At 33.0% G+C, this 26,746-nt stretch overlaps 1 protein-coding gene across 2 annotated transcripts in view; it reads left to right on the top strand.

The window, feature by feature from the left end:
- The window catches only part of AASS (aminoadipate-semialdehyde synthase), a 63,772-nt gene that overhangs the window by 7,171 nt on the left and 29,855 nt on the right, over nucleotides 1-26,746 (top strand). For both annotated transcript variants that reach the window (XM_031938923.1, XM_012550994.3), the window contains exons 2-13: nucleotides 4,729-4,956; nucleotides 9,276-9,452; nucleotides 11,793-11,877; nucleotides 13,680-13,747; nucleotides 13,845-13,991; nucleotides 15,515-15,593; nucleotides 16,264-16,391; nucleotides 18,016-18,164; nucleotides 20,015-20,137; nucleotides 20,781-20,892; nucleotides 23,144-23,203; nucleotides 23,323-23,390. In XM_031938923.1, coding sequence (XP_031794783.1) covers nucleotides 4,744-4,956; nucleotides 9,276-9,452; nucleotides 11,793-11,877; nucleotides 13,680-13,747; nucleotides 13,845-13,991; nucleotides 15,515-15,593; nucleotides 16,264-16,391; nucleotides 18,016-18,164; nucleotides 20,015-20,137; nucleotides 20,781-20,892; nucleotides 23,144-23,203; nucleotides 23,323-23,390 — 1,409 coding nt within the window. In that variant the 5' untranslated portion in view covers nucleotides 4,729-4,743. The remainder of the gene's footprint in view (nucleotides 1-4,728; nucleotides 4,957-9,275; nucleotides 9,453-11,792; nucleotides 11,878-13,679; nucleotides 13,748-13,844; nucleotides 13,992-15,514; nucleotides 15,594-16,263; nucleotides 16,392-18,015; nucleotides 18,165-20,014; nucleotides 20,138-20,780; nucleotides 20,893-23,143; nucleotides 23,204-23,322; nucleotides 23,391-26,746) is intronic.

The following is a 26,746-nucleotide window of genomic DNA, read 5'->3' as shown; positions in this document are numbered from 1 at the left end:
GTGGGTATATCAGTATATTTGTTCATAAAATAGAATCCCATCCTTTGAGAAGGAAAAAAAATTCATACTATACAATAAAAAGGTGAATGTAAGGCAAAACCTAACATTTTCAAAACCAGTCTTAGCAAGCCTTGGAATGTGGATATGATTTGGACAAGTTCCTGGTCATCACTATGCTCTCTGAGTGGGGTGGAATTGGGAGTGGGGGTAGGGAAGCTGGATGATTAGAGAGGCTTTTGACTACTGTCTCTTCAATGGTAAAACTTTCACATCTCAACTGCCTCCTCATCTTTAAAATAAGAGGTGGTCTAGATTATTTCTAAATCACCTCTCCCATTCTGTAGGTGAGGAAATTGAGTTTTTGGGAAATCGAGTCAGTCCAGCAGGTGGGATTTGAACACCATATTCAGCATAATTGATTCCTAGGGTGGATACTATTTCCACTCTCTCAGATGCATCTTTCGCTATAAAAGACTTTTTCACAGGGCAAGTTATATGAACATATATGACAAGCTCTGAGAATGGATCTTTTTGAAAAGAGAACACTAAAGAGGAAATAAATAATAGTATAGCAGAGATATTCATACTATTCAAAAGAAAAGGGCTTTCTTATGTATTCTTTGCATTTCCTAGGTGTTTTTATCTGATTGTGCCTGCTGGAGTATTCCAGCAAGTCGTAGATTAACATCTAAAGCCTAAGGTGTAGGTAGTTTCCTGAGGCATATACAGACTAATTTCCTTCATTCCAAAAACAGTGGTTAAGCATTTATTCAGAATAAAAAGAATGAACAAAACAAAACAAAAATAGTCTCTCTTCTCTCCAAAAGTTTACTTTTTACAAAGGGAAAAGAGTTTACTATTCAACTAAAGCCATTCCTTTGAGATGGAGTTCTTCTGACTCCACGTTCAGTGTTTTATTAGGCATGTAAACCTGACTTGATATTAGGAATTCTTGAAGAAAATGCCCTGAAGTTTTTTTTTTTTTGGGGGTGGGGGTGGGGATGGTCAAAGCAACACTTTGATACTATTTCTTGGAAAATTATCTTTGATAATCTGCTGAATTAATTCTTACAGAAGAATATGGATTGGATCTATAATACCCTTTCCCTCTGCTGTCTCAGCTGAGATCCCTGTCTAATATTTCACTAAGGGGAGGGGGGGGGGAAGGGATGTTGGAGGTGGCAGTGGGAGGGCAAAGGATATTTATTTGTAGAGAAAGTTTCATAATGCCCTCAGCAGCTACTGAAATATATAGGACTGCTTGCATCTATTCTACATTGCTATAGACTACTTAAAAAGATACATATCATATTAAAAAATACCAAACAGATTTCCCAGCTTCTCCATCCTTAGCAACTCTTACTTTTTTTATTGATATATTTTGTTTTTACATTTATCTTTATTTGTGAATATATTCCTTGGTCTTCTCCTAACCAGAGTCATAACACAGATGTAAAACTATAGTAAACAGTTCAGCAAACCAACTAACATTTTAATTTTGAGAGAATGGGCAATATTCCACATTTGGAGTCCTCCATCTCTTCAAAAACAGTGATTAGCATATACAGTTTTCCCTTCTACATTACTTCTTTCCCAAATGCAGTTTTGATATATCACAGCTTAGCGTAAGAAATAAAATGGGAATTTTAGGGGAGTTTTATGGGAGTGGAGGATGATATGTGAAGGCCAATAGACAATGCAGAAAAAGTTTACAAACTCAAAACTGTATAAATATATATGTATGGAATTTAATAACACATTTTATCTTTTAACACCAATTTAGACTTCTCTGGTACAAAAGGGGAGCCAAAACTTCTTATGAATATTTTCCGGATTGTGGGGAATCCCGTCAACACTCCTAAATCCTGCAATGTGGAAAGGGATAATGATACTTTCTCAACTTTTTGTGTATAACTAAGCATGGTCATTAAAACTATAAAGTGCTCAGTCTTTCCATTTATATTGCTGTAATCATTGTACAAATTGTCTGTTTATTTAAGTTTGCTTCTTTTCATGCTTCTCTGAATTTTTCACATTTCACAGAACCATGATTTTTTTTTTATTTTTCTTTTAAAAAGTTTTATTCATATCTTTTTGTTTTTGTACCATAGTCATTTAGCGAAATGTTTATCCTTCCTTTAAAAAAAAAAAAAAACATCTTCTGAATGTATGTTTATCCTTCCTTAGGTCCCTATGGAACCCTTCCTTGCAACAAACTGAAACATTTAAACAAAAGCAACTAACACAGTTGCCATAACTGGTAACATTTGCAACATTTGATATCTTTAGTACTCCTTACTGATAGGAAGACATTGGGTTTCACCATTCTCCTTGAGATTGAAATTGGTCATCATAAACAGAGTTCCAAGTCTTTCATTTTAAAAGGGAAGAAGTTGGGTGATGTTGATAACAACTAACATTTATATAGCACTTTAATGTCTGTGAGGGGCTTACTACATTATCTCATTGGATTCTCACCATGGACTTGTCTATGGCCGTAAGTTAAGGAACTGTATCCTATAATTCAGTTCTTCTGGCATATAAGCCAATGCATTTTTTCATTATTTCTTCTTTTTCTTACTAGTGTTCCCTGCCCTCCCCTTTCCCCCCATACAACATTCATTTTTGTAAGACTCCATAGAATCATATTTTTTGGCCACTTTTTTGTTGAAGGTCATTCATTTCTTTTCTGGTTTCTAGATCAGATAGTATTGCTATGATTGCTTTGGTGGGTTTTAATCTCCTTGGGTTTTATGCATAGCGGTGAGATCTCTTGGCTTTACTTGTATATGAGCATTTTAGTTTTCCTGGATCCTTGAAGACTATGCCAACAGAAGGCCAATGCTGGAACTAGAATCTATCATAGTAGGACTTTGCATACAGGCCCAATGCTGACCAATGTCATTCCCTGCCCTATCCCCCAAGAAGTAGTTTAGCTAATTATGGAGAGATTTTTCTCAGTGGGGGTAGGGAGTGGAGAGGGAGGAAGAGAATATGGAAATCAAAGTTTTATTTATTTTTAATTTTTATTTGTGTGTGTGTGTTTTTTTCTTTTTTTTAATTAAAGTTTTTATTTTTACAACATATACACAAGTAAGTTTTCAACATTGACCCTTGCATAGCCCTGGGTTCCAAATTTTCCCCTTCTTCCCCTTACCCCCCCTCCTCTAGATGGCAAGCAATTCAATATATGTCATACATGTTAAAATATATGTTAAATCCAGCATATGTAAATATATTTATACAATTCTCTTGCTATACAAGAAACATCAGGTAGAAAAGGTAAGAAAATGATTAAGAAAACAAAATGCAAGCGAACAACAAAAAGAGTGAGACTGTTATGTTGTGATCCACATTCAGTTCCCACAGTTCTCTCAGGGTATAGATGGTTCTCTTCATCACTAGATCATTGGAACTGGCCTAAATCATCTCATTGTTGGAAAGAGTCACATCTATCAGATGTGTAATATTGTATAATATTGCTGTTGTTGTGTACAATGTGGAAATCAAAATTTTAAAAGCAAATGTTAATTATTTTTATATGTAAAAATATTGACTTAATAGCTTTATTTTTTAATGGGTGCCTTTTAGTTTATATCCTATTAACTTCTGGATATGTCTTCCTGTTCATCTCTCCATTAAATTATGCCTTTTAACAAAAAGAACAAACAATAAAGGGAGGGAAGCAATTTAGCAAAATCAGCCAATACATGAACCTCATCTAAGAGTGTAATGTAATATTTCATATCAACAGTGCTTCATTTCTGCAATAAAGAGGAGGAACATTTTCTTAACTCTGGTTTTTAACAGGGTTATTATCTTTATATCATATTTTAGTTCACCTACTTTGACTTGTTATTTAATGGAACTAAGAAAATTAGCTCTTAAAGTTTTTTGTCTTTTATAAAATTTTTAAAGGGTCCATCCTATATAAAATCTTAAGCTACTATGATTATGTATATGATGAAATTTTCACTGGCTTTAAAAATAATCATTTAAAGTGAATATTTAGTCATTTACATATCAAAGTTGAGTGATTTCAGTCCCTACTTCCTCCTCCTCTTCCCACCTCAGTCAAAGATATCTGTGGTTCATTATAAACTGATTAGATTTGGGATTTTTAGAACAGATTCTTTTTATCAGAGTCTCCAGATACTGATTTTAGTTGTGCTTAAGATAATTAACATCTTGGATTATTTTGTTTTACTTCTTCTTAATGTTTTTCTATAAGTCCTGTCCTTAATTACTCGAAACTGTTTAATGGCTATTTGTTTTCTTACATGTTATAACCAGCAGTTTAAAGCAATTGTTTTTGGGTGTGCCACTCTAAACGAAAAAAGTTTAAGGTTTATTTAGACTTCATGTTGACTGTAAAAAGTAGTATCCACAATTTATTTGGTAAAACAGTTATTGATAAATGGAAGCTAATTATATCACTAATGCATTCCTCTGCTTTGATGTACACTTATCCCCTACATTAAATATTTAGGAGTATATTAGGTTGTAGGACTTGACAACCAGGCTTGATACATAGAAAGCACTTAATAAATACCTAATGACTGAGTTCTGTTTGGATAAACCTGACAGTCTAAATCCACTGAACACATATTGATCAATTTTCTCATCATAAGTTTGTTTTATTTTACTGCTAATTTCAAAGGTTATTACAATTGATTGGTAGCCGCTTTTTCCTGTTCGCTTTTATGCTAATGTATTTACAATCATTAGGTTTCCTCAAGTTTCATGATGTTTCGAGTAGTCAGGAGCAAACGATGTAGGTTGAGCATCATCCATTTAAAACGCCTTCATCATAAGGCTGTGCTGGCACTCAGGCGAGAAGATGTAAATGCGTGGGAAAGGAGAGCACCTCTGGCCCCAAAGCACATTAAAGGGATCACCAATTTGGGATATAAGGTGCTTGTTCAACCTTCGAATCGAAGAGCCATTCATGATAAGGTAAATATTAGTATAAGTATAATGATAGCTCACAATTGTTTGGTACTTTTGATTTTGTGATAAGCCTCCTGTAAATTATCTCATTTGATCATCACAACTTCTTTATCAAGAACATACTACAAGTGTTATTATCTCTATTTTAGAGATAAATTGAGGTTCAGAGTGTTTAAGTGACTTGCCTGTGGCTTTGCTGCTAGTGAGGTCAGAAGCAGGACTGAAATCTAGGTGTCTTCCTGAACACATTTAGAATTTTAGTCACTTTCTATATGATGCACTATGCTTGGGACTAGTGGTATACAGAAAAAAATGAAAATCTCTGCCTTCAAGGAGATTAAATGATTTTCTTTTGAAAAAGTACAGATGAAAGAACTAATGGAATCTGAGTAAAAGAATCATTTAAAAATAATATTTTCTACAATCTGAAATTATTCCCTTGCTTTAATTAATAATAATAAGATTTAGCACTTATATAGCACTTTAAAGCTTGAAAAGAGATCTGAAATTGTATGTTATTCCATTTAACTTTAATATATGATTATCTGTAATATATTTAATCTATATATAAATATAACATTTTACATATAATTATCAACAATATATAGCATAAATTATATACTATAATTCTGTGTAAATCAAATTATATATAATTCTATTTAAAATTATATGTGATTTTGACTAGAGTCCATGATTTCATGAGAATTTGTCAGAATACAATTCTTTTCATCCTATTTAGTCTTACTTTTTAGCACAGTAGCAAGGTACTATAGGTTCTTGAATAAAGGTGACAGATGCTTACTATTTATTCATCATGCCCTTTTGATAGTGCTTTTTGAGTACTGGAGATGGATTCATTTTGAGCTATCCACACTTTCTTGCCTGTTTCCTTAGTGGTGTATGGCACATATTTGAAAAATTGCTATTCTATGGCCTAGAAATAATAAAGCCAGCAAACTTAAATGGAGATCTAATATGTGATCTTGGCCTCTTAAGGACCCTGTTCTAACCACAGATGATCAAATTTTAGGATTTCCTATGATTTCCTTGATGGAAGGAACTTCTGAGTAAGGAATCCTCTCCCTCAATGTCAGTTGGCATTGTTTCTGCAACTTAAAGGAGGTGTCTAAAGCAGGGCTTCTTAAGTTTTTTCCATTCACAACCCTTTTTCATCTGAGAAATTTTTACATCACCTAGAGGACACAGGTATAAAAATAGGCATGCAAATCAAACATTTACTGTAACAAATCACAATTTCATGACCCCCACATTCAGTTATGTAACTCCATATAGGGTTGTGATCCATAGTTTAAGAAACTAAAGTCTAGCATGGAAGTTGTGACTTGTCTATAATTACATAGTCGGTATGTATCAGTAGTACTTGACCCCAAGTCTTTCTGGTTTTGAGTCCAGCTCTTTATCTACTATATATTCCATGTGTTCTCTTAAATAAGTAATATATTTGAATAAAGAAGAATAAAAAGAAACACAATATGTGAAAATGTGACCTTAAAACAGATAATAAAGAAGTAATAATCACAGGGCCCAAAAGCAGTTTTCTATAAGGTTATACAAAGTGACATTCTCTGCTCATAGAACAATATGATGTGCTCCACTAATGAATCTTTAATTTGATTTCTGCAACAATTTAGTTTATTTGCAACTTGTAAAGAATGTACATTTGTGTAGCTAGAAAAAAAACAAATTAGTTAGCCTTTGTGAATTAGAGTTGAAAATAAAATATTTTTGCACATTATATACAAATATATGTACATGTGTGTAAAAATATATCTGTATGTGTGCCTGTGTATAAATATATGAGTTTGAATATATATTTGAATATATGTATATATATATCAGTATATGAAAGTCTGTGTATATATGTATGAACAGATTTTTCATTTTTTTGTCTCTGAACTTATAAATCTTGAACCTAAAAGTGTCTAAAGATTTCTGTTTAATTGCAATATTGAAATCAACCATTGTGAATAGTCTATTGAGTGTTTATAAAACATTTGGTGCAAGGAAATATAAAGTATAAAACAGTCTTGGGTCTCAAGTAGCTGATGACTCAGAAGCAATTATTGATACCAGGTAGCATCACATGGGATGCTTTGGGATGTCTTTTGTGTTTATAGTTTTCTTTCCATTTCTACTGTTAATATTCTTCTGGCTTTCAAAATTGTGATAGATTACTCTATCTCATTGGTCAAAGTTTTTGCCTCTCCAATCCATTCTGCATAAAATTCTCAGATTGTTCTGCCTAATTAAATCCCTGAGCAGACAGGTAAGAATAAAAGCTTTAGTAAATTATCATTACTTGCTTGATGAGCTAAAAAATATTAGAACATTCAATTTGATTCCAAGTTACTTTTCCAATCTTACTTCCTTCACATTCCAACAAATTGAAATATTTGCCTTTCCCAAGTATATCTTGTGTTTGGCCTTTGTGTATACTGTTCCCTTCTGCTTGGACTACCCTCCCCAGCCATCTTTCCCTTTCAAAGGCTTACTTGTTCTTTGTGTTTCAACTCAAATGTCACCTCCTTCATAAAGGCATTTCTGATCATTCTAACCACAATGACTCTCTCTATCTTCTGAATTCCCATAATAAAAATGGAACTACATTTCAGAGTAAAAACATGCTACTCTTGGGAAGGACACATTTGTTGGAAGTTAAAAACCACAAACCTTGCTGCTTCCCAGTCAATGAAAGCTATAGACTCTTTAGCACATATACAGGAAGACAATTCAGTCTAAAAGGAAGCAGTAGAAATGCTCAGATCTGTTGATGACAAGAATTAAGATCTTTGTTCAGAAAAAAAAAAAAAAAGAGAAATGTTTCTCCTTAAAAGAATAAACATTAGCCTTATGGCATGATTTATATGATGACTCATATTCTAGCATTTCTTTACATGACCTGTCACATTCAATCTAGTATATTATAAATTCCTTAAAAGGAGGACTATATCTGATTCGTCTTTGGAGAATGGGCCAAGTCTAATAAAAGAGTGCTGGGTGAAATGGCTTTGCCACTAATTAGCTGTAAGAACTTAACAAATTCCTTCTCTGTGCTTCAGTTTCTTCATCTGCAAAATAAAAAAAATTGGGATTAATTATGTCTAAGTTTCGTTTGAGATCTATAGGACTTTGTGGTTTATATCTCACACATTGCTTAAGCACAATTTCTTGCACCTAGTAAGTCCATAGCAAATGTTTGAAAAAGTGAAACAGTTCTTAATTATCTATACTAATAAGATGCTTAAAATCTCCCTGGGCCTAAGATCTTTTATTTTTAAAATGGGGAGGGTTGGGTTAGATAGTCATTGAGGCCCTTTCCCATTCTAAATTATATTCTGCAGACAATGAACTTCCTTTCCCTAGGGAGAAACCATAATAATAATAATAATAGGTGACATTTAGAGCTCTTTAAGATTTGCAATATCATTTCATCTTCAGAACAACCATGGAAGTTGTTATTGTGCTATTATTATTATCCATACCGTGTAGATGAGGAAACTGAGGAAGATAGCAATTAAATGGCTTTATCAGGATCACACAGCTATTAAATAGATGAAGTCCAGTTAGAAGTAAGATTTCCTGATTCCAGGTATAGCACTGAACCACCTACTGATTCCTAGCTTCAAGCCATAAGACCTTGATCAATATAGAGTCATTTCTTTGAATTAAATAAAACTTCAAATATTGTTCCTTGTGTCTTTTCACTACTACATCTAAGTGTCACAATAATATTGATTCACATAAGAGAGAGACTCAGTCTTCATGCTTTTATGGACTAAAAGTTGCAATCACAGAAAGCCCTTCTTAAATTGCACAGTTTATCAATTTAATTGTTCATAACAATGACAGTGAGGTATCATATTTGCACATCTGAAGTTTACATAAAACATATTTCCTCCTTAACACTTTGTGAGATAGGTAGAATAGCAGTACATTTGACAGCTAAGCTAAACACTGAGAGACAGAAGGTAAAATGATTTGTCCAAGATCACATATCTATTATGTGTTAGAGTGAGAATGTGACTCCAAGAAAATCTGACTCTAATTGACTTTAAAAGGGACATCATTTTGCCTTTCATTACTGAGAGTAATAAAACATTTATGGACATAACATTATTTCTTGCTTTACCTAGCAACCTAAGAAATAGTTATTATCCCACTTATTTTAATCCCCTTGAATTAATAAATCTTAACATTTCTACTGCTTCATTGATAAAAACTTTTGATTTTCACCCTGATTAAGGAAAAAATTGCATGCAACAAAGAAATATAATATATTTTCCCCCAAATTTTTTTTTTCACAGGAATATGTCAAAGCTGGTGGCATTCTTCAGGAAGATATTTCTGAGGCTTGCCTCATTGTGGGAGTTAAGAGACCTCCAGAAGAAAAATTAATTCCCAGGAAGACTTATGCATTCTTCTCTCACACAATAAAAGCTCAGGAAGCAAATATGAACTTGTTGGATGAGATTCTAAGACAGGTAATTAGTAATTCAAACAGATAAATCTTTTTTGAAAAAATGTTATTGATATCTTTTTTATATTACCCAAATATATTGTACTGTTATCTTTTTAGATTGCCTAAATCAATTTGGAGGCACAGTGCCTAGAGTGCTGGACTTGGAGGCAAGAAGATTTCTTAAGTTTAAATCTGGTCTTAGACATTTCTTATCTGTAGATCCCTGGGCAAGACACTTAACCCTGTTTGCTTCAGGTTCCTCATCTGTAAAATGAGCTGGAGAAGGAAATGGCAAACCACTCCAGTATCTTTGCCAAGAAAACCGCAAACAGAGTCATGAAGAGTTGGACATGGATGAAAAATGTCTAAACAACAACAAAAAATAAATTTAATGAAAAAAATTTTGCCTTGCTTAAATTTCTCCCAATCTTTCTCCCCTCCCCTTTGAGAAATTCAATCCATATACCCAAGAATATATTTTTTAAACAAGAGGAAAAAGAGAAAAATATTAGTAAAATCTGTCAAAACCCTTAAAAAGTTTGACAATATATGCATTGTTCCACACTGAGGATCTCTAATCACTGTAAAAAAGTTGGAAGAGGTATTTTCTCATATTTCTTCTTTAAGGTCATGCTTATTTTTTGTAATTCTGAAGCATTTACTTTGGATTTAAGAAAAAGTAAATCTTAACATTACATGATGCCAATTTGAGCTCCTCAAGTACACCTAGGAATTTTTTTTTAATTTATAAAAAAAAAGATACATCTATTCCTAATATCTTGGAATATATTCTAAGTTATTTTTTCTTGGAGTAAGGATTTATCACAATGTTAAAAAGCACAAGAAGGTTTATTGCTTTCTTATCTTTGTAGTGATTATAGAAAAGAATGATAATTATTTTTATGGCCAACTTCCATAGTCTACTGATTAAGTATTAGTAGTTAAAAATCTTAGAATTATAGAGCTTTGATTGGTCTTAGGACTCAATTATTCTTCTTTTCTGGATGAATAAACTGAGATCCAGAAAGATACCACTTTGTATGTCATTGTTAAAGGTGAAAAGTACAGCATTTCTGCCTCAAGTTCTCCATTTATTAGGGTGATAGAAAAATGTAAAAGCCATTTAAAGTGTGCATATATTATTATCTGAAAATAAATTGGAGTTGGGCAAGCATAAGAATTAGTAAAATTAAATACATATATTATATATATATATATATATATACACATATATATGGTTTTATGTGTGCATGTGTATGTATATGTGTGTGATATCTAAACAAGGAGAATAGGAAGAAGTTATAATAACTATTAATTAAATCTCATTCATGGGAAATTTAAGGATCTGGTTATTTTTTACTTGTGGCTGAGTCTTCATTTGGGATTTTCTTAGCAAATATACTGAAGTATCTTAGAGATAGTAAAGTAATAAAAGACAAGGAAGAAAGTTTGGGGATAGAAAACACTTCCTCATATTCCATGCTATTGCTTTTGAAATTATTTGGCAAGATCATGTGATGATCAATTGTAATGGACATGGTTCTTAGCAGTGTGGTGATTCAAGACAATTTCAATAAATTTGAGATTCCATTCATGTGCACATGAGAACTAAGGAGACTGAATGTCAATCAAAGTATTGTATTTTCACCTTTGTTTGTTTGTTTAGTTTTTTTTTTAATTTTTCCTGTGTTTTTTTCCCCTTTGGGTCTGATTTTTCTTCTACAATATGACAAACATGGAAATATGTTTTAAAGGATTGTACATATTTAACTATTAAATTGTTTGCTGTCTTGATGAGGAGGAAATAAGAGGGAGAGAGAAAAATTTGGAACGTCAAATTTTATAAAAGAAGTGTTGGAAACTATATGTGTATTTGGAAAAATTACTCTTGAGGAAAAAAAATAAATTATATACCATTTGATATTATGAGTCTAGTGACTTAATCATGTTATCTGGTGAGACTTTGTTTAGGATATTTTTTATTATAATTTCTTTATGTTAAGATAAGTAATATTAGCTATTTCCTACTTTGGTTAATGAACTTAGGAAGAACATTCCTTTTCTGACTGACTTGGTTATTCGAATGCCCACTACTAAGATGTCACTTTTAGAATCATTATCTCTTTTTGTACCATGTAGGTGCCATTTATCACATTTAGGCTGACTCATGGTCTCTTGCTATGGTTGTATCATGACTTGGCAGTTTCTAAAATCCTTTCTTGAAGCCAACTTGACTAAGAAATTTATATTAATAGGCCCAGGAATATTTTTTGAGGAAAAAATAAACTGTTGACTTGTCCATTTGTATGGCTTGGCCATTAAATTTGAACTCAGAGGATCTGACTAGTTATTTTTTTCTTAGGAAATACGGCTTATTGATTATGAGAAAATGGTTGATCATAAAGGAACACGTGTGGTGGCCTTTGGACAATGGGCAGGTGTGGCAGGTATGTATACTAGAATTTTCAGGCACATTTGAAACATTCTATATTGATGAATGTGAATGTGCATGTTTCTCAATAGTTCAACAAGCATCTTAATAAGCACCTAACAATGCTAAGCCCTTTTGCTTAAGTGAGAAAACATGCAAACAACTGTGTACAAATCTATGTAAAATATAATAAATAAATTTATATAGTATAATAAATAAAAATAAAATATAAAATCTATGTAGAAATATCTGTAGCAATCTATAGATTAGATATAAATCTCTATAAAAACAGAAATTTATATCTATCTATAGATTAGTAGAAGTCTACATAAGGACAGAAATCTATGTATCTATAGATAGAAATCGATATCTCTATATATCATCTCTCATATATTCAATATGAATCTGAAACAACCTTGGATAGGAGACATTAGCATTTAGGGTAACTAACAAAGCCATTTTGCTGAGATTTTAGCAGAGGCTCAGAGAAACTGAGGTAAGCCAGAAGGCAGAGATTAAGGAGGAGAGAAATAAAAGTATAGGGATATCAGTGAAAACACAGAACCTGGAGATGAAGTGTCATGTGGGAGAAACATCCAACAGGTTAATGCCATAGGATCTTAGAAAAGGTAGAGGAGAATAAAATGTGAAAAGACTGGAGAGGTAAGGGGAGGTCAGATTATAAAAGTGAGGATTTTCTTTTTGATCCTTGAGGTTTAAGGACATATTATAGTTTATTAAATGGGTGATGCGGGGTTGGGAGTGTGATGTGGTCAGACCTGTACTTAGGGAATATCATTTTGATAGCTGAGTAAAGAATAGACTATAGTAGGGAGAGCTTTGAAGCACAGAGATCAACCGGAAGGCTATTGCAACAGTCCAGTGGTGAGAAGTGTGTGTGTGTGTGTGTGTGTGTGTATGTGTGTGTAATATTCATGTTTCAGAATTGTCCCCAAAATTGCTTGGGATTGTGTTGTTGCTTGCAATGCTGAAAGTGATGAGTAAAGCTTTTATATAAAAGCCCTTGTTTCAATGGGAAAATTGAAAGAACAACAGTAGCTATTTGATCGCTTTGGGTGAGCTCAGCTAAGAGACTTCAGCTTGTTTATTTCTAATGCAAGTTCTTAAGAAGAGTTCTCATTTTGAATGCAAATAGGAATGAAGGGATGTATAGTTTATGAGAAGGGACACTCAAGAGTGGTTCAAAGAAGCCCCTATATTTAAGAACACAGAAGTTAAATATTTGCATCCTTTGGGCTTACCACATTGATGGGAAACACCAATGTGTTCAGTGATAGTCTCATGATATTATTACAACTTGAAGTTCAATAGTAAAAAAAATCTTGTTTCTTTCAAATTAGTAATGTTCTCATGAAATATCTGTTGGTTGCATTTTTATACTTATTACAATAGAAATGGAATATTTTCTCTCTACTATACTTATTTTGTTGTTTTTAACCATATAGTCTTCTCTTTTCACACTTCTGCCTCTTGTAAATGGCCTCACACTTTGTGAATGGCCTCACATTTAGGAAACTACCTTTTTAAGCATGTAGGGCAAACTCCTATTATGATCACAACCAACTATTAAAATTATTTTGCTTTACTTAATTTGATCAAATGAATGAATGAATGCTGGGTTTATAGTAGATCCAGTATTTTTTCTAAATTTTGAATTTGTAATGAAAATGAAAGTCAGTTCAACAGACATTTATTAAACACCTCATATAAAACATTATGCCAGGAATTAGAGGAGAAAACTACATTGTTTCAAAAAGTAATTTTCCCATCTTTTTTATTGATCTTATTCCAAAATAGGGATGATCAACATTTTACATGGAATGGGCTTAAGGTTTCTTGCCCTGGGACATCACACACCTTTTATGGTGAGCTCTTTTTTTCTTCAAAAACCTTTTTTACACTTTGTGAAAATAAAATGTTTCAGTGTATAGACTAATGTGAATCATACATATTTATTTTCAGCATATTGGTATGGCCCATAACTACAGGAATAGCAGTCAAGCTGTGCAAGCTGTACGTGATGCTGGCTATGAAATTTCTCTGGGATTGATGCCCAAATCAATAGGACCTTTAACATTTGTGTTCACTGGCACTGGTAATGTGTCTAAGGTAAATTCTAAGACTTTTTTTTTTTTGCAGCGAAATATAATTGGAATATATCTTAATGTCCTTAGCTAGTCCTACCTTATGTATTTGGGTGAGGCAGTGGATAGAGCAGCAGGCCTGGAATCAGGAAGGTCTAAGTTCATATGCAGCCTCAAACATTTACTAATCCGGTGATCTTGGGCAAGCCACTTTCCTGCCCCAGTTTCCTCAAATGTAAAATGTGAATGATAATAGCATCTACCTCCCAGAGTTGTTGTGAGGATAAAATAATGTAATAATTATTATAAAGCATAGAACCTGGAATGTATTAAGTACTATATAAATATTATTATTATTATTATTATTATTCATTATTAGTGGCTTAGATAATTATATTGCAGGGAAACCAGAGGATTCTACTCTCTCATTTTTCCCATGGTTCTAGTATTCTTTTACAAATATTTTACAATTTTGAAGATCAATGATTCAACCTTATTCCAAGCTTTCAGTTGTTCCTGATTTTGTCACAAGATTCCAAGATTTTTGCGGGTTATATTACATTACAATATTAATAGGATATGACAGTCTTTCTAGTTGGTACTATCATATCAGTAATATTGTTAAAACTTACATTGAAGCACTCATTTCCAAAGGCTACAATCTGACAATACAGTTCCAGAGAAGACCATCTATCTCATTAGGGTCAAGGGTGATTCTTGTGATATTTAAGTACATATTTCTCCTCTGGGAAATAGTATTAATAATTTTTCTCTTTCGTAAATGTTTTAAAAGAAAACGTGTACAGAAGGGATTTGAGATTTCCCAGGAAAAGTCTAATCTACAATTTTGCTAATTAACAAGTAGAACTTTCTTCAAATAAACACATAGTTTTTTTTTTTTATTATGACATCACTATTTTTCTATGAGGTAACCATGAAAGCCTTGCTATTTCTACCTGGGAAAAAAAGCAACATTAAATGGGGAATTAATAGAAATTATTTATTGTACTCACTCACCCCAGAATCTCTGTGACTATCATAAAATACCTGAGGCATGTTTTTAACCAGAACAGAATGAAATCTAGTGTTCACTCTTTGTCAAATAAAATATTATTGATTGCATCATAAGCTAGTATTAAAGGTTGCAAAGGTTTCATTTGATCCTCATGCGAACTTCAGGAAATACTTTTACTTTTATTCCCATTTTACAGATGAGGAAACTGAGGCAAAAGTTAAGTGACTTTTCCAAGGTTACACAGCAAGCTAGTATCTGAGGCAGAATTTGAATTTAGGTCTTTGTAACTCCAGATCCACTGCTTTTATCTATTTCACCATCTAGCTGCCATGTTGTAGTTTAGGTTTCAGAGATGGAAAAGAAATATTCATGGAACCAAAAAAAAAAAGTATTCATGGAACAAAACCGACTTACCTTTGTATGTTTTTTTTTTTTTTTGGGGGGGGAAGAGCTAGTTCTGGAACCTTGGATTTTCATTGCTAGTTTTAAACTTTTTTGGCTTATCTGATTGATGCTCATGTTGTCACTGACAGGGTGCACAGGAAATCTTCAATGAACTCCCTTGTGAGTTTGTGGAGCCACATGAATTAAGAGAAGTTTCCCAAAGTGGAGGTAATGGAGAGTTATTCCTCCTCTTCCTCTTCTTCTTTCTCTTTCTCCTCCTTCTTCTTTGTCTTTCTCCTTCTCCTCTTCCTCCTCCATCCTCTTCCTTCTCCTTGTCTTCCTTCTCCACTTCTTCTTCCTTTTCCTCCTCTTCCTCCTCCTCCTCCCCTTCCTCTTTCTTTTCCTCCTCCTCTTCTTCCTCTTCCTCCTTCTCTTCTTCCTCCTCCTCCTTTTCATCTTCTTCCTTCTTCCTTCTTTCTTTTTCATGTTTCTTCTCCTTCTCCTCCTCCTCTTCCTCCCATAAATCCCCTTGCACTCTATATTCAATATGAAAGAAAAGAAATTCTGGTCTTATGCATTTAAAAATTAAGTAAAAGATTAATTTTTATAAGGAAAACATTCAGTATACAACTTTTGTACCCCAAACTTGTTTTCTTGCCTTTACACAATTAAAAAAAGCAATATTACTATAGGAATATTTTAATAGGTTAATATAATCATTTATTGAATATTCCTCATAGTTCTTTAACAGATTTTTCTCCATGTTTGGCACCTCTGTACTATACCATGCAAATATACTTTGTGTGTATTTTTTTTATTGTGTACATCCTGCCATTTTACTGTTATAAGTCATTGTCCCACTATTATTATTTTTTTACCTTTTTCCCTCCTCTGCCAGATCTCAGGAAAGTCTATGGGACAGTGTTAAGTCGACATCATCACCTTGTCAGGAAAAGAGATGGGGTATATGACCCTGTAGAGTATGACAAACATCCTCACCTCTATACATCTCGCTTTAACACTGATGTGAGTATTCTACTCTGTTCTTTCTTGGCTTTGCAATACTAATTTTTGCTACGAGGTAGGTAGTTTTAAGTGAGAATAGTTAGGGTTATATCAATTCAGTTTGTCCAGATTATCAATTAATTAAAATATGAGTCTTGAGTCCTTTAGAATTAGCCAGTTAGCATTAGGAATCCTGAAATTTTCTTTGGTATAATTTCTGAAGCTTCTGTCTGCAGGACTCTGTCAAAATTATTTGATTCAGTCTTTCTACCTCAAGATCATCCCCTTGGATTGTACAGTCTTCTGTAGTCTGCTTGGGCTGGTTAACTTTAAGCATGGTATTGATGATACAATCAGTCATGGATTTGATCCTTCTGCAGATAAATCTATTCCATAGTTGCAAACTATATTCCTAATTCAAGTCAGCCATGCCATCAATTATGTGAGTGCACTGAATTAAAAATAATAAATGTAGGCCAGTGTAAATCCATTTGCAACAAAGGGAATTTTACAAAATCCCCCAATTTGAAATGCATGATAGCAAGAAATAGCAGCATCTTCATGTAAGAAGACTTGTTTTTATATTTGTGACCAGTGGTAAGAAAGGATTGTGTGAGCAAGTTTTAGCAGTCTTGTGCTTATAGAAAGAGGAAAAGAAATTATTCAATTGAGGGATCTTGTAGAGAAAAGCTCATTTTGAGCTTTGTTGAGCTGTGCTTGCTATGTTACATTCTCGAGTTATGCAAGTCATGTAGGATATGACACCAAATTCAACTTCTAAATGAAAGAGTTTGGAACTGAAATATTCTAAGGTCTGACTATTAGCCCCCTTTAATGATGATTGAGTGGATCTGGAACTTTCTGATTGTAAATACTTTGTATGCATGCATCTAGCACCTTTCTCTGTGGAGCTCACAGTGCTTACAGTTGTTATCTGATTTAATCTTCACAGCATCCCTGTGAGGAATGGGGTACATATTATCCCCATCTTGCAGGTAAGCAAAATGGAGCCCAGAGAAGTTGAGTAGTATGATTAAAGCTACATATTCCGTGGCATTACAGGCAGAAATACAATACCAGGCTCTTTATGTAAAGGCTTGTTCTTTGCCTACTAAATTACAAAATGAAAAAGGACCCCAAAACTTAATTTCATGGGAACCTCCTTTTGCCATCTGGGATAGACCCTATGTAGTTTATTGTCTGTTACTATGAAGGAATAACCAATGATCCTAAAAACTAAAGAGGCATTAAGAAATAATGTCAATAGTTATATTATCTAGTTTAATTCTGGAGAAGAATTGAGAATATGTATTCCTCTCCCTTTTTTGAAAAGATGGGAGATTTTGGATATGCCATTTTGCATACATTGTCAGACAATTGATGTTGATTGCTTTTGTTAAACCACTTATTTCTTTCTTGAAAAAAATTTTTTGTTATGAAGAATGACCCTTGAGAATGGGAGGGATGAAAGATATATTTGCAAATGAAGGTGGTATGAAAACAGAAGATGTCAACAAAATTAATTTTAAAATAATTCTTAAAAACTAGTTCCTGAATATATTGTTAATAGTTTGCATCTAGCATAATCCTATGAGTATAGGTTACCTTCTATATCTCATAGAGTCTTTTGGAATTTGCTTTATAGATTGCCCCATACACTACTTGTTTAATTAATGGAATCTACTGGGAGCAAGACACTCCTCGATTATTGAGCCGGCAAGATGCCCAGAAGCTTCTTGCACCAGTTAAATCCTCAGTTATTTCTGTTGAAGGTTGCCCTTCTTTGCCCCATAAGTAAGTATATATATATATATTTTTTTTTTGGTTTTTAATTGTTGGTTTTTTGTTTTTATGAATTAAATTTGCAAACTGTTTTTAAAATCTTTTATTTTTAATTTAATTTAATTTTTAATCCTTCTTCTTCCTCCCTTCCCCAGAAAGTATAAAGATCTTTTATACTGCAGAGCTAATGATTTTTTTATTTTAGATTTCATTGTTTGCTACTTGATAGTACATAGTAGACAGGGCCTTGGATCCTCTAGCTCTTCAATTTAGAGGTAAAGACATTGAGGCCCATGTAATTAAAAAATTATTTGCCTATGACAGTGAAAGTGAAAAACAACAGAACTTTTATTGAGTTCCATCTTCTATCTTCAAATTTATATAGTGTGATTGTGAATCCTAGGGCTAAATTATTTTAATGAATGCTTATTGACTATTCACAGTGTCTAAGACCTATTTTAGATAATCATGTTACTCGACTTCTCTGGGATCCACAGTTTATAATAATAATGATAATAACTAATAGCTATTCTTGTGCCATTCTAGGTACTTTAAGGAATAAAACGATACAAGATAGGATCCCTGCCCTTAGGGGAGGCAAAACAGATATCCCCCTTCAAAGAAATAAGTAACACAACATTATGGTCAATATTAAATCCTAAATGAGTTGTATATAATATAAAAGTTAATGCTATAAAAAAATAATAATAATGATAATAAATGCTATAAAAGATAAAAAGGGAAGTGGCTTGTAGACTGGACTGCTCAGGGAAGACATCATGGCATAGGTAGAAAATGATTTGGATCTTAGTGGAAGTTGGTTTGACATAAGAGCAAAGGAGACTCCTGAAGAGAGAGGGGCCACTGAGCAAAGATGTGGAAGTAAGAAAAAGAAAATAGGTTCTAAGAATGCTAGGCTAGATAGACTGATTGAAAGAAGGATTGCATAAGGGAATTGTGGGACATAAAGCCCAGAGGACCAGGTTTGATTTTCTTTCTTTTTTTTTTTTTTTAATAATACACTAAACCATATGAGAAGGGTTCTTAAATGACCCAACTGACATGGTTATCAGGGCCAATGGGTCAGATAATTAGAGAAAAGGAGAAGCGAGAGGGAAAGAACAAAGGGAGAGGTAGAGAAGGAAAGAGATAGTGACAGTAAGGAGAGAGGAAAGTAGAAGGAGAGAGAAAAAAGGAGGGAGAGAGACAGACAGACAGACAGAGATAGAAAGAATGACAGAGACAGACAGAGAGACACAGGGAGAGACAGACAGAAAGGGACAGAGAGACAGAGAAAGACTGAGACAGAGAGAAAGAGAAACAGAGAAGAGACATAGGTCTGTTAGAAGGCTTTCCCTACTAGTGTGTATGTAAATCATTCTTCATTGAACCCACATCACCAATAGGACACAAAGATGTGATGAGAATGTTTTATCAAGATGATTTGGATAGTGGTGAGCAATATAGCTTAAAGAGTCAGGTATCTCATCACCAGCACCTAGCATAGTAATCTGGCACATAGTAATTGCTTGTTAAATCCCTTTTTGATTGATCTAAAGAAGTATAGCTAGGAACTTTTCTTTTCTTAAAGTTAATTCTAAGGGAAGGCATGATTCAGTTCTCCTTCATTTTGGTTTTATGAGGCAGAATCTCCCAGTAATCTTTTCTTCAGTTAGTTTTTTTGTGTGTTTGTTGATTGGTTGGTCAGTTGGTTTTTTGTTCTCCTCAGTATTAAGTGGAAAGGGTTGGGAAACATTAGAAATTATCTAACTCTTTGCTTTTGTTGTTATTATTAATTTTTCGTTTTGATGGCAACTTTCAGATGATAATACAGTAAACCATATGGACATCCTCTATTTCAGACTTGTAGCCATATGTGACATCTCAGCTGACACAGGAGGTTCTATAGAATTTATGACGGAATGTACGACAATAGATAGTCCCTTTTGTATGTATGATGCTGACCAGCATATTATTCATGATAGGTGAGTTTGTTTAAAGTCTTTTGAATTGGTGAGGGGAGTGGGGGCATATATTTAAAACATTTCATTTAGGTTATTAAGACACAAAGAGAAAATCATCCAAGTGCATATCACAGCACTTGCTAGTGTTGATGTGTGTTCCTTTGATGACTAAAGGCTGTGAGAGTTTAAGAGGGAGTAATTTACATTTATTCAGTGCTTTTAAGATTTAAGATTTGAAACACTTTTTAACCTTGTGATTTAGATGAGAGGAAATTGAGATTCAAACAAAAAATAATTTACAGGTATCATCACATGGCCAGTAAGTGCTGGATCTGGGATATTCATCTAGATCTTCTTATTTCAGGTCGAGTGTTCTCTATGCCAAACCATGCTGACTTTTCTGATATTCATCCATATATGTAAATATCAGGTTATCAAAAATGCAATCCTTTCAACTTTTAAATACATATGCAGTGGGGGATTGTTGTATTAGATATTTATAGTAGATGACACTACTTATTCTCATCTTTGTGCACTATATACATAGTTTGGCACTATATACATAGTTTTGTGCTGGGCCAATATATTATGGTATTCATACTAATGTGAGGAGTATGTTGGTCAATTTTGCATATATATAAATTAGTCAATTTGCTTCTTCTAGCGTTGAAGGCTCTGGTATACTCATGTGTTCCATTGACAATTTACCAGCCCAACTCCCAATTGAAGCTACAGAATATTTTGGAGACATGCTTTTTCCATATGTTGAAGAAATGGTAAGCAGAATGGCAAACTCAATAGTGGCAATATCATTTTGAGTAGAAACCTGAGATAATGACTATGGTCATCTTTTCCATCTAAGAAAAATTCTGTAATTCTCTCCTTTCTCTTTTCCACTTTTGCTTGCAGACATTGACATTAGTAATCTTCTTTTTTAATTATTTTACTATTGATATGATCATCTTTGTTCTCAGAAGTTGTTTGTCTCTCTTTAAGGTATATTTGATGAAGAATGCACCTTTGAACTACAAGAGTCTCTCTCTCTCTCTCTCTCAATCCTCTTTCTGTCTGTTTCTCTCTGTGTGCCTCTTTATCTGTCTTCCTCCCTCCCTCCTCCCCTCTTTTCCTCTCTCCTTTAACCTTTCTCTCTCCGTACTCTCATTATCTCTTTCCCTCACTACCTCTCCCCCTGTTCCTGCCCTGTCACTTCTCCTTTTCTCCCTGTGACCCATTGGCCCTGGTATCCTGGCCAGCTAGGCCATATAAGAACCCTTCTTATCTGGTTTAGTGTTCTATAAAGAAAGAAAATAAAATTGCATCTTTTCCCTTAGTAATTCATTAAGTGAACTTAGTAAATTATGAAGAGTGGTTGGCAGAGATTTTATACCTTTGTTAGTGGACAGTGTCTGGAATATCATAATAATGTATAACCACTGCTTTTGGCTAGAAATATCCTTACTACCTCCCAACCCCATCTGTTTTTGTGTTAAAATTTGACAATAATAATTATTAATGTTTTCTGGTAGAACTTTGTCTCTGGCAATAATATACTGAGATTATTAACCTCAGAAGCTAAAGAAGTTTTTCCTTAAATGTTGGGCATTTTTTTCATTTGAGCTGTAGCTCTTGGGAGCTACTATTCTAAAATGGCAGAGCGTTTGTAGCAAAGCTAAACTTGCAGCTTGTGTCCTTCCTTCTTTCTATCAAATGTTTTTTTCCCCTTTAAAAAAACTCTTAATATGCTTTACTTGTACAAAAATGTTAAATAGAGATCTGGGCAGGATGGATATGATAAAAATATATTCTTATGGTGGCATTGGAAAAATGGAAGGGGAGTGACTAAGGTCTATTAGCTAGGTAGGACATCATTAGAATGGCATGGTGGTCATTTCTTTCTTCCCAGCTTTGCCTCTCTTTTTACTGTAGTACTCCTACATACTAGGCAAATTTTTCCATGCCTCAAATTTTCTTATCTCCTTTTTCTGTCCAATAAAAATGTCAATTTTCTTGGAACAGACATCTGAGATATGTATTCTAAAATAATTGGTTATAGAAAGAGTGCTTGTTCAGACTTGTGGTTCTATGTCTTTTTTTAATATTAATGTAAAATGGACACCATATCTTATGTTTTCCATTATTCATTTAACTTAAAAATTAAGTTAAAAATTAAGATTGCATTGTTTCTTCCCCAAAGCTTCCCCACTCAACCCTTTATCAGCCCCCATCCCCACCCCCCAATGTGGGAGGTATTACAAAATTAGATCTTAATATGGGTTGTGGGAATACAAGAAGGCCTCCTTTTCTCTATACCTTAACTATATAGTTAGTGCACTATTTACTCCCAATTCTTGAGGATAGAGTGCTTAGGATTTAAGTAGCTAAGATTTTTGGATTCAACTTGAAGCTGGAATAAGTTGAGAGAGATAGATTTGGGGGGTGTAGTTCTGTTTTCTGAATCTTTCTTGCCAGTTTTTAGGAATGAAGTGTGTAACTACCTACCCACAATGCACTAGTCCTATGGCACTAGGTCAAGAATTCCATTATTCAGTTGAAGTATAACCTTATTAAAACATTTAATCCTTTCCTGATGTCCTATTTGTATTTTTCTAGGAGTGGAAAAGAAGCAGAGCATTTGGGATATTTAAACTGCCTGATTGGCTGTACTCTGTACTAGAAAGGAATAAAGCTGGCAAATAGTGACTATTGGCTGGACAATAAGTCCTGTGCTGTTATTTTTAACAAGCTCAGAGTAGCTCATTTAACCAGTCGGGGATATTTTTTCTTTACTGTAAACTCTGCTTAGAATGGAGGCTGTGAAATTACCATAATTTCAGCTGGTAGTTTAAAATTTGGAATTTATGCTGAAACAACATCTTCTTTAAGGCAAGGTTGAATGTTCTTAGGAGTCAGAACATTCTGTGCTCTTTAGAAAACATGCTTTTCCAAATTCCTTTCTTCTTTGACAGATATTTCTGTGCACATGCCAACACAAGGAAACCTTCTTACCAGTTTCATTTGGCCTTTCAGATATTATCAGATGCGACTCAGCCTCTTGAAAGTCAGAATTTCTCTCCTGTTGTCCGAGATGTAAGTTGTGCAAATGTCTTTTTTCCCAACTGAAATTCCTTCACTCCCTATCTAAAGTAGTCTAATATTTTAAAGACCAATAATCCTGAAATAATTACATATCTTTTATGTTCTTTTAGGCAGTGATTGCATCAAATGGATCATTGCCTGATAAATATAAATATATTTTGAAACTACGGGAGAGCAGGTAAAGTATTGTCTGGAGCCTCTTCTTTTTTCGTCTTATATTTTAGATTTATTGACAGCTTCTACCTTTATGGGAGAAATAGTTTGACACAAGAGAAAAAAAGGCTGAATTTGGATTCAGGAAGGATATGGGCTCAATCTTGCTTCTGATCCAAAGAACAGAACTGTGGAAAAATTATTTAGCCTTTAATAACTTAACATGCATTTCTTCATTTATAAAACTGGGCTTAAAACCTGTATCATCTATTTCAAAGGGTTACTTGGAGGCTCAAAAACAGTAATGTACATAAAGTACTTTTAAAAAATTATACTTTATTTTCCCCTAATTATATGTAAAAACAATTTTAACATGTATTTTATTTATTTTGAGTTTCAAATTGTATCTTTCCTTCCCTCTATTACTCCTCCCCTGAAATGATAAGCAACCTGATGTAGGTTATAGATGTGCAATCATGTTATACCTTTTTTGGGAGAAAACTCAAATGAGAGAGAGAGAAAGAGTGAGAGATTGAAAATGAAAGAAAGAAAAAGAGAGAGAGAAATTCAAAAATAGTGTACTTCCGTCTATATGCCAACAATGCCATCTTAAATTTTTCTCTGGAAGCAGATAGCATTTTCATTATGAATTCTTTGGAATTGTCTTGGATCATTGTATTGCTGAGAATAGCTAAGTCATTCATAGTTGTTCATCATACAATATCATTACTATTCTATAAAATGCTCTCCTTACTTTGTTCACTTCATTCAGCATCAGTTCATATAAGTCTTTCCAGGTTTTTCTGCAATCATCCTATTCATCATTTATTTAAAGCAAAATAATATTCTATTAAAGTCATAAATACAACTTATTTACCCATTTCCCATCTGATGGGGAGTCCCTAAATTTCTAATTTTTTGTTACCACAAAAAACCTGCTATAAATTTTTTGTGCAAATAGGATTTTTTTTTCTCCAGCAATACCACTACTAGATCTGTATCTTAAAGAAAATTCATAAAAAGAGCAAATTCATGATCATGAATTTTCAAAGAAAAGATTAACTTTTTCCTACCAAGATTCTGACATTTAAAAAAAAGGTCAAATCAATTAGAATATTTTTTTTTATCATGAAACATTAGTTTTGTTGAATACTATAAAATTAAAGCAAAGGAAGGAAATCAAATGCATAAGGAAATAAATGACTTAAACTGTATTTGGTATTGGCCATCTATGTTATTTTCTTGAATTCATACTCATATTTTTTAACTCTATCCCTTTCATTCATGTGCCACTGTAGGAACTGTTTTACTAGTCTAAATTCTAACTCCCATAACCTTCTCATTTGGTGACATTTTAAAGCCTGTTTTCATTTCTTTTTTTTCCCAACATTTATAATTTCTTTGAGGTCTGAGCACATATTCTATGTACTATAATATAATGAGAAATGTATGTTGCTTAATGTTCTTATTTAGTAATGTTATAAATTTTTAATTCTAAATTCAAGTTGGTTAAATTCTATTTTTTCTTTTATTATCTATTATTTTCATTATCTTTCTATCAGATTTGACTAGCTCTGAGAGAACATTAAGATCATCTGTCATTGTGTGTTAGTGTTTTTCTGCAATTCAGTTAACTTTATAAATTTAGATGGCAGATCATTAAATACATATATATTTTGCCCCAATATTGGTTTATCATTTTTGATCTTTTTAGTCAAAATATATTTACCTGTTTGACTTTTAAAGTAATTATGAAGATCATTTAAAAAAACAAAAAACTCTTGCCTGATAGCATGATTGAAACTTCTGCCTTTTGGATTCATTTGAAATACACTAAATTTCATGCTAAATTTTGTTAAAGCCTCTCATTTTTATTCTGTATGTCTTTATTTTAAATTGTTTCTTATGTTCAAGTCTTTGGATTTTATTTTCTTATTCAGTCTGTAATTCTCTTTCATTATGTTGGATTATTAATCCAATTATCAGGCTTGGTTTTTTTTTTTTTTTCCCTAAGCCTGTGATTTCATTGGCAGTAGGAACTCTATACTTTATAGTGTTAGAGGGGTGGGCCTAAAGCATTTAGAGGATAAGTGGCTTGCCTAGAATCACATAGTCACTATGTATGAGGAACAAAATTGAACTAGGTCTTCCAGGTTTTCATCTCCTTTCTCTCTCTCTTTAAAAAAAAAAAGTGTTTTCAATTCAATTTCAAATTCTCTCCTTTCCTCTATCCACTAAAAAGGCGAGAAATACAATATTCATTACCAGTGCATTAGTGTACCTGTTTTCTTATATCCCCTCCAACATTTCTCATTTTTTTTTCTGACATCTTAGCCAAACTGATGGGTGTAAAGTGGTGCCTTGTTTAATGTGCATTTTGCCAATTATTAATGATATAGAGATATATTTATATGATTAATGGTAGCTTTGATTTCTTCTTTTGAAAACTGCCTGTTCATATCTTTTTGACAATTTATTGATTAAAGAATGACTCCTATTTTAATAAATTGACTCACTTCTTTATGTGAAACCTTTAACCTAAAACTTGCTGCAAAATTTTTATTCCCAGTTTCTGACTTTTCTTCTAATTTGGTTGCATTGATTTTGTTTGTTTAAAATAACATTTTTTCAATCAAAATTATAAATTTTACCCCTTCACAACCTTTATATGTCTTACTTAGTCAAGATTCATCAGCTATCCATGTATTGGATAGGTAATTATTTTTATATTCCACTAATTTGTTTATTATGTCACCGTTCTGGTCTTAGATGTACTCATTTTGAACTTATTTTGTATTGCTGTATGCTTAGTTTTTGCCAGATTATGTTCCAGCTTTCCCAGCATTTTTTTGTCAAATAATGAGCACTTGTTCTAATAGTTGGGATCTTGGGATTTGTCAAATACTGTTACAGTGCTCATTTGCTTATATTGTGTACCTGACCATTTATCAGTCACTTTATTTATCTGATAGTATCAAAATGTTTTGATAACTCCTGTTTTATAGTATAGTTTGAGATCTGGTACTACTAGGCTCCCTGCTCCACATTTTTTCCCCATTGATTTTTTTTATTATCCTGATTTTTTTCCCTCTTCTAGATGAATTTTACTGTTATTTTTTCTATCTGTTTAATAGTTATTTACTTGGGATGACACTGAATAAGTAAGCTAATTTAGGTAGTACTGTCATTTTATTCTATTTGTTTGCCTTATCCATGAACAAGTAATATTTTTCTAAATTATTTAGTGGTTTCTTTATTTGTGTGAAGTATTTTATAATTCTGTTCACATAATTCTTGGATATATCTTAGTAGGTAGCCTTCTAAATATTTTATAGTGTCTACAGTTATTTTAAATGGAATTTCTCTTTCTAGCTCTTATTG

The sequence above is a fragment of the Sarcophilus harrisii genome, chromosome 5 (assembly GCF_902635505.1).
Source record: "Sarcophilus harrisii chromosome 5, mSarHar1.11, whole genome shotgun sequence".
In the NCBI taxonomy this organism is placed as follows: Eukaryota; Metazoa; Chordata; class Mammalia; order Dasyuromorphia; family Dasyuridae; genus Sarcophilus; species Sarcophilus harrisii.
This window is presented reverse-complemented; position numbering and strand designations above follow the sequence as displayed.